The following is an 11270-nucleotide window of genomic DNA, read 5'->3' on the forward strand; positions in this document are numbered from 1 at the left end:
GAAGTGGGTGGTAGTTGCTTATAATCAATTTTGGGGCCTTTTTGTGTTTGTAAGGAACAAAAAATTATCTAAATGTATTTTTTAGAATTCCATCTTTTGCTCCAGGTTGATCTGCAGCACACAAGCCTACACGCACTTTACAACAGTCTGCGATTGGCTATCTCATAGTGTTTGTGAATGTGCTGTGTCCGCAGGAGGCCGTGCGCCTCGACTCTCTGGATCAGAGTTCAGCTGACGATCTGGCGGAGCCCCGACTCACTGTGCCCGCAGCCTCCTCCACCCCGCCACGGCAACGGTCGTCCAGCGTTCACACAGTGAAATATGCGCACTCGCAGAGGGTCATCTCCTGCAGGAGCCACAGCCGGAGCCACAGCGATACCGCTGCACAAGAACACGTATCTGAGCAGACAGCCTGTGGCTCTCAGCCAGAAGCAGATTTTGAGAAGAGTTTGAAGGTATCAGTTCCACTCTGTGACTCCAGAGCAGCCAGCCCCGTTCCTGGCTCAGACCCCGCCCCGCAGCCAGATGACGCTGACGCAGAGGTCAGCTGTATTAACAGCTCTGTTCACTCTCACACGCAACCTACCAGCTCCCCGCACAAAAGCAGACACCTCACCCCGAGTCCCGGGGAGCACAGGAGCCGCCTCAGCCATTCGGTGTCCCCGGTTTCAGGCAGGAACAGGAAGCAGCGAATGAGCCCGCCGCCCAGGGAGGAGCCAGTTCCAGTCGCAACCCAACTAACTGACAGCAGCGCTGAGCTGAGGAGGCGGACTTTGTCTTTTGACGCCACAAGCCTCTCTCCTAATCTGCCGGAGGGAAGTTCTGTGGAAGACTAAACAAACCTGTGATGGGATTGGTCATTCTTTGAAGTGGAGGTGCCGAATGTGCTGCTTTAGTGCACGAGAGGGACGGGAGCCGCGGCCGGAAACAGGATTATACCCGTCTCCTGTCCCGCCCCTCGCCTCTTGCACTCACAAGGTTTTCATAGGTTGTGTGAGCAGGACTCAGACTGTGTGTGTACTGAGTGTGTATGTGTTCAAAGACTTGGACCCCTTTTGTGCCGTATGCACACGAGATGCACACAAGAAGAAGTTTCCTTTTCTTCTCTCATAGTTCTAGCTTTAGTTCACTCATAGAGTCACTTTGCAGCTATATTACTCAAACACTAACCCTCCCCCTTGCTTGCTCCACTCGCTCATCCTTTTCCTCGCACCTCAAGCCCAGGTCAGAGTACAAAACTACTCTGAAGGTGCACTGCAGGTTAAGTTAGTGACTGGTCTGCTGTTTTACACAAAGAGACCACACAGCTGGGGCTGCAACTACCTGTTAGTCCACACAACATAACCGGATCACGGTAACGTCTAATCACATTTTTTTCCTCTGTGAAAATACCAAACCCAAGGCACTCGATTCTGTTCATCTGGTTGCAGCTTTTTTTTTAATGGGATAAATGACTTTTTCAGCCATCCAAGTGACTGAAGACTGTTGAATTTCCACATTTTTGAATGTCAAATGACTGAAGTTGTCAGTAGGATTAGTGATTAAATGTTTTTCCCACTGAAAATGCAGCATCCAGGTGAACAGAGTAGGCTGTTCTGGGATTTCTTTACCCCGACAAAAAAGACCAAACAGCAGGTTGTCAGTTTATTATGATTTTGGATCAAGAGGATCAAAGTCATTTAAGTTCTTAGGCTACACACAACCCAGTTTGATCTTAATGAAATAGTAAAATCATTGAACAATATAAAAGAAAAACACCTCAAAATGTTCCCCTTTTTTTCAGTGTAAAGACATACATTCTAAATAGAGTCGCATGTATGAAACCATCTATTTACAGGACAGATGATGAATAATCCTAAAGAAAATAAGTGATTTCAACAATATGTCTCAGTCTTAGTATCACCCCAACTCCTTGACTTAACCACCTTACCATGGTGTGGTACAGCAGGCTAGGAGTAATGTCTTAGTAAGTAAGAAAAAGCTGTAAAACTAACAAATCTGATTAGTTAGCAGAACCCCTCGCAGCATTGCTGCTTGAAAATGTATCCGTCAGTTATCAATATCAAGAGTTGCCAACTGTTTTCTTTTGACTAACCCTTTGATCAACAAGCTGTTTCAGCTCTCATTCAGTTAATAAGATCTGATGATTTTCCTAATTTGCAAACCGGTACTTGAATAGAATTTTCCCCCACTTTGTTCTCTGTGGTGCAGAAATGACAGTTTATGTTTACAAATGTGGTTTTAAGCAGTAGAATTACAAAACGTAATAAAAAATAATAATAATTTGTAACTGAACACCTGCAGTATGTGAATGGTGCAGGCACAATGCCGTTTTATAAGAGACTTATACCTCCACAACAGTAATAATGAATCCTGTACAGCAGCTTGTTGGATATATTATAATAGGAAATTTTATATTAAAGATAGTTTTTGATTTTCAATATGATTCATCTTCAGTTTTTTGGTTTTTGGAGGGTTTTTTTTCTTCATTCATCACGGCCTACAGTAAACTTCTGGGTGTCGCTTGATTGCTCATGGCCTGAGAAAACCTTGATGTCTTGTTGATTTTTGGCCTGTATGCACCCGACCCTGACAGCCTGAAAAATCAATCCGCTCTTTGAACCTTTAAGTTAAAATCATGTAGCGTGACCTAGGCCTTAGTAGTTTCTACCTCGCTTTCCCCCCGATCCCACCCACTCAAAACATTCAGTCAGCTCCGTTTTCTCACAACCCCCCCTCCGTCTTAGTATTCTCAGGGTAGAGGTAGTTCAGACACAGCTGAGTGTGGTGCGATCAGAGCTTTGCGGAGTTAGATTGCCCTCTGCTGGCCCCTTAAATTTGAAGAGGTGATTCAGACAGACGCAGATGTAAAAGAAGGGCTTATTCAGGTGACATAACAATGCGTAAAACTTTGTAGAAAAGGTCAAGAATCTATTTTATTAACACAGTGGGTGGTAGGAGAACTACAAAGGTGAATTTCTACACTTTTGAATGTCAATTTATCTGCTGGTGATGACGAGGATGGATGATGAGGGGTGCCAGTTGTAACGATTGATGATGATGGTGGATGATGCAAATGTTCATAAAGCCGTTTAATGTTCCTGCATATTAATGGAAGTGGGGAATGATACAAAGAGAGGAGATGATTGGACAGTGCTGGAATAAAACCACTTCCTGTCTGACTTTTATCTGACTCAATAACCTTTCTTCTAATTCTGTCCTTTCCTCGTGTGTCAAGATGGTAAAAAGAAACAGAAGCGGAAACATTCGCAGTCTTCAACACGTGCCTCCTAATCTAAAAATAATGATAACACACAGCAGCTGCCTGCTGCCGCTAATGAATTTAACCACTCTATGGCCTTCTTCCAGCAAATGGTGATTAGTATGCTAACACGTCCCCGGATCTTTGTCGCAACACATGATTATTTTCAAAAAAATGTGTTCTCATGTTGCAGGAAGCAAAGAAGTTATTTAAAGATAATGGAAACAAAGGCAGACTCTGGTGGTGGTAGTAGATAGATTTTATTTTCAAATACCACTTCAGCATATCACAATAAAATATTGAATCACATGAATATTTCACACTAAAACACCATAGCATACAAAATGCATTAAGCAGTCCTGCCTTTATTCCCCTGCTAAGAAAATGTAGCATTTTCTGCAAGGTCTGCCTGGCCTCACTCTTTTTGCTCACAATCTATTGGTCAAACCGACCTTCTGTTTGACGTTCAGCCAATGGGAGCTCACGTGTCAGCAGGGCAGCTTGTGATTGGCCAGGCTGACTGAGGACAAACAGAAATAGATAGCTACACAGCTTCCCTGTCCTCCATGTTTCCTTCGCTAAGTTATCTGTTAATAAGGCAGATGGAGCACCATCACTGCATCTACATCTATGTTAATCTGCACTTCACCATATGAACATGCAGTCAAGGCGTGAGCGTGTGTTCTTCCAGGTGTATGTACATGTGTTTCCAGGTGTGTGTTTGGGTGTGTGTGTGTGTGTGTGTGTGCATCTGTTTCCAGGTGTGAGGGAGTACAGCGGTGTTTGCGTGCGCCGGTATCTGTGTGTGTGCATGAGCAGAAGACGGAATTCTTGACACAGACAGTTACAAATAACTAAGCTCAGCCAGCAGTTGCCATGGTGATAACATATCACGCTTCACATGACCCAAAATCCTGCCAATCCCAGGAGAGGACGGAGAAACCGCTCAACAGTGAGGCAGGAAGTTGTCCATGTCGTGTACATCTTGTCCTTCTCTCCCTGAGTGTGTGTCTCTAGAAGGCAGGAGCCAAGGGTCTCTGCTGTGTGAGCTTCTGGGGGTCCAGGGTTTCAGTGAAGGGCGGAGCTTGATAGGGATTTGTGGTAACTATGGTAGCGCCATTGGCAATAGGGTATGGTGTAGCTCGAGTGTTGCTAGGGATGGGATCCAGGTGTTGCCAGGTGAATAAGTTTGAGTTACTGCCGGTTAAGAAGCGTCTCAGCGCACTCAGCGTCAGCACAGCCTGTTAGTAACACACACGCAGACACACACATGTTAACGATTAACACTGTTAATCACACGCTGAGTAACACTCTGTTTTTAGAGAAGCCTGCAGATGTGCACGGGTTGGTTAAAGATGCAGTGACGAAAAATGGACAGAAGAAGCACGAAGGTGAAGAAGAAGAAGGTTTACACCACTTGGGATTAAGTGTTGTGCTTTTCCATTACGCAGTTTCAGAGTCTTCAATGAAACAACAGCGCAATGTAACAATATAAAAACCTGCAGAGCTGAAAAATCAAACTGCAGTTCCTCGAGTGGCCACTCGAAGCTCGCTCCCAGAGTGAGACACTCATGTTAAAATGCCCAACTTTACATCAGAAATAAACATGTTTACAGCCTGCTATACTATGTTTTGGTCTCCATAGCCAATTTACCTCCTTAATAACATCGCAATAACAGTGAAGGCATGAAGGCTTAAAATTATGTGTGAATCAGGCCATATTTAGTCTGTGCTCATCTGTGGTGACATTCAGGTATTTTATTTGCATGTTATTTAACACCATTTAGCAAGTATCTGTGACTGTGTGACACAAAGTCTATGTATGCAACTTGCTGACTAGGCTGGCTAACATTACCTGATACCTCAGCAATCCACCTTCTCATAAAAATACGGTTGATTCTGAAGTCTCACAAAACCCAGATGATGACAGATATAATGCTAAACTAAACTCTTTAAACTAAAAGCTGCTCTTATTCATTGAGTTATGGACGCTATAAGGCTCATTTGACAGAATGGGACCGCTGCGTTAATGGTTTTACAGAGGAAAATAAGTAATATGTTAACTACTTAAAGCCTGGGCTATTTTTTAAATTATATTTACTTAGTGTATTTAGTGGTGAGTCAGAAGAAATTCTGTCGTAGGTACAAATTTGGAAGATGCCAGGAAACAGTGAGCGTTAAGTATGGGCAACATATGTTCAACAAGAAAACTGAAACGAATGCAAACAGAGAACCTGATATTGCATTTGCAGGCGACTCATAAAATGAATCCAATATACAGGAAATCGAACAACATATGAATGTTAATAATCGTTGTGTGTATGTGTGACAGTGCACATGCAGACACATAGACATAAATGCGCTGCGATCATTATTGTAAGATTATATTTATTTGTTTTTATTAAACCCGAGTGTCTCCTATCACACTGAAACTGGGCATAAAACATGCATTTAATTATAGCAGTGTTAGGCTCCCTGTCACTCACACTGTGCCTACAATTGGAAACCTTCTCAAAATGCCTCAGGTTTCATTTTAATGACAGATGAAATACCAGGTGCCAAGTTCTCACACCCACACTGGCTCTACACTGGGATAACAAACTGGAAAATTCATCCCAGTTTCCCCAGTTTAGTGTCACAGTGGGAGAGCAGTCCATCCCAGCTGCTGCTAAAAGAACAATTCAAAGTACTGAAATCCTTCTTTGTACTGTTATAGACTACTGTGCATCTGATAAAACCTCAAACTCAAGGACCTGTGACTTAAGCGAGACACTAGGCTGTTTATCATCATCTCACACAGACCCTCTTTGGTTCGACACAAGGTTATATGCAGATTTAACTGCTTTCAAACACAAGCTTCCTGTCAAAAAAAATGACAGCCTTGAAGCCCAAACAACTACAAGGTGTCACTCGCTAATCATGTTTAATGAGTAATGCCCTCCAGAGAGGAGCTACAGCCTGAAGACGACCGAACCTTTAATATGATTGTTTGCCACCTGCTGCTAACCCTCTGCAGGGGAACAATTGAGTCCTTTTCAACTTAATGGTTAATAAATGACTGAAAAAGTGAAACCACTTCCTTGACACAATTAGAGCTTATCCGATGACAGTGAGATGAATGGCTGCTATAGGTTGGTGTTAAGCTAGTTTTAACAGGCTCTACTGAGTCACCAGGGGATAATAAATGAGCTAACTGTCTCAGTTGAAATATATTCTTGCAATGCAGTTCTCAGCAGTGAGATGCTTTGTCAGCAAAACTACACAAACACACACACGGTCAAACAAGCACCGACGCCTGGAAGCTGCCCAGGTCAACCAAGTGTGTGCGGCAGTGTTAGACTTGAGAGAGGGCCGGGGGGGTCGTGGGCAGCAGCTGCTCGACCTCCGTGAAGGAAACGCTCTTAAATGTGTTCATGGTCAGCAGACACTGATAACCCTGAAAACACACACGCGAGCATGCAGGTGATCAAATATCAGATGATGATGATAACCACATGCTCACAGGCGTGCAAAAGACAAAGAGGGCAGTGGGAATCGACAGGTGTAAGCATACACACCCAGGAGAGGATGGAAAAGAAGCAGAACGCGATGGTGGCTCTGGCTGCGTCGGAGCCCTGCGCCAACGGCAGCTCTTCCGGAGAGGTCGCCTGCCACTGATTGGCCAGAAAACAGAAGCCGACAAACCACAGGAAACATGCAATACCTTTGAGGAGAGGAAAACAGGCCTTTTAGATGCAGGGTCACTTCATAATTACCACATTTTTCCCAGTTCGACTTTTTACAGAAAAAAGTGTCTCCAGTCTATTTGAGAACCAGAAAAGATGAATTTTGTCTCCTTTCATGTTAAAGAGAGATTCTGCTCTCTGTTGTTTTTCTGACTTGATTATGAAGCAAATTGTAAAAGGCAAAAAAGAAAGAAGATTATACTCTATTCATGTTTTTTTCATTCTAAAAATATATTTTATTCCTTTGATGTTCTCAGCTTCTCTGCACTGAAGGCTTCAGATAACTATTAAACATACAAAATCAAGTTTCAGCCGCTGAATTAACAGGTGTCATGGGCTACGTTTAGTACAGCACTGCTCACAGTGCTCACAGTAAGCATGATATATGATCAATAGTTTTAGCTGAGCGTTATTAGTGTGCTAACATTTCCTAATTAGATATAAACACAAACTGTTAGCTGAGGAAGGACAATCATTAATCTTTGTTTTTCATAACCCGGCATATTGGATAGATTGAAAATGTGTACTAATGACCACGGACTGAATCACCAGCTATTACAATTTATCCCAACAGCAACCTGAATGTGTGCTAAATTATGCGCTGTTTCACTCAACACCACAAAGGTGAAGCTCATGTTGCTGTTAAAGATAAATCCTTTCCTTTAAAACAGGGGTGTCAAACATAAGGCTCCGGGACCATGAATGGCCCCACAATAAAGCACCAATCCAGCCCACTGGACAATTTTGGAAAATATGAACTGTATTTTCAGATGTTTTATAGCTTTTATGAATGACACAGACCTCCACCATGGACATTAAATGACAGAAATCTTCATGTTTCTTGACCATCTATTAAAGCGACACTTTCTGTCAATTACAAAAAAACCTATTTTACAATCACAGGACAGTTTACTCAATGAGCTACCACAACTTTTTCTGTAATTTTTACACATTCATTTCTTGCATTTTAAGCCTAAAGAGTCATGCTGACAGATTTCTTTCATTTACTACAGAAGCGTTTTTTTAAATTACATTGAAAGACTGATGTGTATTATTGAAACTGCACTTCTTTTACTGTCTTCGGGCATGCAGGACTCAGGCTAGCTGCCAGTGTTCTGCTAAGCTAAGCCAAGTGCTGGCTGAAAGTAAAGATGTGCAGTTCCCAGAAGATTAAAGAATACAGTGTTATATGCCTGATATTTAAATGTTGTTGTTAAAATGTTTGAGATTTGGCTTTAATACTTTTGTTTTGCCTATTTGAAACTGATCGACTTGCCGCTTGAATTTAAGGGGTTTAACAAAAGTGTTGTATTTAGGATTCAGGGGTGTAAAAAGTAATTGGGCAAGCCAAGATAATTTTAAATATAAGGATTTTCTTCTTTGTAAATATCCAAAAGATGATGTCTAGCACATGTACCTCAAATGCTCCTGGACCTAGCTCTACGTTGTGTGTTACGATATTCGGCCTGTGATAACTGTGTACCAGAAAAGACGAGATCCAGCAGGACCGCACGTTTTCTGTCCCTGACGCTGCTGATGCTGGGAAAGTAAGCATCCAGGATGAGAAAAAAGATGCTGCCGAGGAAACAGGCCACGCCCACGGTGACACCGAAGTTACAGGCGTCGGCGTTGTTGTTGAAGATGCAGAGCAAACGCTCGCTGCCGATGTTGATGTAGCCTTCATTCACAATGCAGCTGAACACCACGATGGAGAAAACCTGCAGGGAGAGACGTGTTGGCCGGTTTATTACCTGACACGCAGAAGAGAATTAACTCACACCGGCGCGCCAGTGCCATGCATTCCTGCGGTTGAGAGCTCAAAGACCAAGGATATCCTTCTTCTCCACAATTAGATGATACTTTAAAAGGGTTATGTCGCCCAAATTGCAACAAAAACAAACACTTGTGCCAGTTACTTAAATGTCATCATGTGACACACCGTGCAGAAAATGAACTCTGATATAAAAGGAAACAGAAACTGAGTAAAGATAATACCAAGTAATAAGAATGGGATTTCTTTCAAAGACAACTGGTTTCTCAAAGCACTAAGAATTTTCCTTTTATTTATTTATAAAACACAAATTGAATCATTTGCCAGAGGTAGATAAAACTGTTAGTTTTTAAAGCACCCTTGTTTAATGAATCTGTAGCCAAATATCAGGAGCTACCCTAAAATCCTTTTCAGTTAGACAAAGAAGTGTCATGGATGAGCTTTACAGGTTTCAGCTACACCACTTTTGTATTGTGTGATTGTAATTCAGCTTTACACTGTTCATTTGGTCCACAGAGATCTCATATGTCATTAATACTTCTCAGGACTAGGCTCAAATCATAGTTTGGAGACTAATGGTGAAATCATTCAACTTAATGTCTTCTTTCATCCAGCGGGTGCTAATTGGATAGGTCAAAGAAAAATGGATGGATAGAAATAGAAAAGCAACAGTGACTAGCTGACATATGATGAGCTGAATTATGAAGGACACACACGGGAAAGGAGGGCTGGTGTGCTTTGTTATAACTAGCTCTGCTTTTGCTCATCTGTAGCACATTGCCTCCTGTGCTCCTGAAATGTTGTATGGTGACTCACAGCAGCACAGCACAGAGAAAACAAAGGTGTTACGTTCCGGTTGGGGGGCATTATTATCCCCGAGCGTTCACATTAGCTCCATCCAGACACAAAGAGGCAGCCCTGTAGCCTCTGTGCCAGAGGCTGAAATGATGTGAGCGCTGTAAAAGCTGAAATTCAGACACTCAGCCTTTTGCAAAAATAGCCCACTGATGTAAAATGCAGACGTGAGTGGATGAAACACCAGACAGATGTAAGTGGGAACGAGGCAGAGAGGGGGGCTGCAGGTAGGCCTATCCATTGATGAAGATACCCACACAGTGCAGGGGAGGCTTACCCACGAAAGCAGTCTGAGGACGGTGCGGGGATGCGTGAAGAAGGCGACCGGATCGAAGGCGACGCTCCCGGCCTTCCCGGCGCCGTACGCGCCCGCTGGCTGCATCCCTCCGGCTTTCTGATGCCTGACTCCAGCCGAGAGAACTAGACGAGTCGGTGTGAGCTGCGCGGAGCGGCGACGTCCTACTCCAGCCTCCGTGTGAAGTCACAACGCGTCACCGCCAGCAGCTCGGCACAGGCTGCGGCAATATAACACTCACCGTGACTTCAGCTTAACACCGATATGCTGCGTGGTTTCTGGGTGTCACGCCTGTTTACCCAAAATATCAACGCGAGCTTGAATATCCTTATGTAATTTGTTTCTTGCTAGAAATATGTTAATATTATCGATAACATGTGTACCTTATTTTAAAAAAATAGCGATAAACCCATGTCAAATATAAATATATAAATAAACCAAATAATAGGCGATTTATTTTTGAATAAATAAATAATAAATCTGAAAAAACTGCATAACGAATTATCACAGAGTGAACTGAACCCATGTTAAAGGGAATCTCTGCCCTTTGTTTGCTCCTCCTGGCTCACAGATTGCAGTTTGTTGCATTTATACATGGATAAAACCTCAGCACAGCAGCCTATCACTGACATTTCTGGACAACGTCGTCTATTCACCTCCACAAAACTTTCATTTCGCGTGCTCACGACGTCACCGCGTTGCCTAGCAACTGCCCAACAACTGTCTAAAATCACAGGCCAAACAAGCATGTAGTCTTGTTGTGTCCTTAAACAGGGGAAATAGTGAGGAGAGATGAATGAATGATACTGACACACAGCTCTCGCTTTCACTCACTTTGCTCTAGATCCACACATATAAAAGCTTATTACTTTTAAACGTTCGCGGTCTTCAAATGTCCGACAGCCCCTGCACTGGCACAAAACCTAAAAAGGACCGTGCTGAGACGCGCTCAAGAGAAGAAGAAGAAAAAAATTCAAGGCAATGTGAATTTAAAATGATTCATATAATACATGCTTGCTATTAGCTGTTGAGCATTGTGTCCCTAGAAACAATTCTGTTTTCTATTTTCTAATTTGTTTTCATTTTTCCTACTTCACTTGTGTTTTGTCTGCTTTTCCTGGGTTTTTCTATTTGCTGACGATTTCTTTCTTTTTTTTCCCACTTGAACTTTATTAGATTTTAATAATTAAAAACAAACAAACAAACAAACAAACAAACAAACAAACAAACAAACAAACAAACAAACAACAAAAACCTACAAGATAACAGAATGGACATTCCACTCCTTAACACAGTTACAATAGCAAAATAAATTGAGAATCAGTACATATTCTCATCAAAAACAGAATCCAAAATAACATA

The 11270-nt window shown here is 42.5% G+C and overlaps 2 protein-coding genes across 2 annotated transcripts in view; one reads left to right on the top strand and one right to left on the bottom strand.

Annotated features, from left to right (window-relative positions):
- LOC146572338 (voltage-dependent T-type calcium channel subunit alpha-1H-like) overlaps nucleotides 1-3188 on the top strand; it is a 58919-nt gene extending 55731 nt beyond the window's left edge. Inside the window, exon 35 of the mRNA XM_085276382.1 lies at nucleotides 195-3188. Coding sequence (XP_085132508.1) covers nucleotides 195-836 — 642 coding nt within the window. The 3' untranslated portion in view covers nucleotides 837-3188. The remainder of the gene's footprint in view (nucleotides 1-194) is intronic.
- A 315-nt stretch (nucleotides 3189-3503) lies between these two features.
- Nucleotides 3504-10155, bottom strand: LOC146572339 (synaptogyrin-3-like). The gene is made up of 4 exons (XM_085276383.1): nucleotides 9891-10155; nucleotides 8471-8705; nucleotides 6820-6965; nucleotides 3504-4503 (listed from the first exon to the last, which is right to left on the bottom strand). The coding sequence occupies exons 1-4, from the start codon at nucleotides 9993-9995 to the stop codon at nucleotides 4276-4278; spliced, it is 714 nt and encodes a 237-aa protein (XP_085132509.1). The 5' UTR covers nucleotides 9996-10155; the 3' UTR covers nucleotides 3504-4275.
- Nucleotides 10156-11270: the final 1115 nt, after the last annotated feature.

This window comes from Mchenga conophoros, linkage group LG6, assembly GCF_057382185.1.
Source record: "Mchenga conophoros isolate Kocher_MC1m ecotype Shallow Benthic linkage group LG6, M_conophoros_male_GT1.1, whole genome shotgun sequence".
In the NCBI taxonomy this organism is placed as follows: Eukaryota; Metazoa; Chordata; class Actinopteri; order Cichliformes; family Cichlidae; genus Mchenga; species Mchenga conophoros.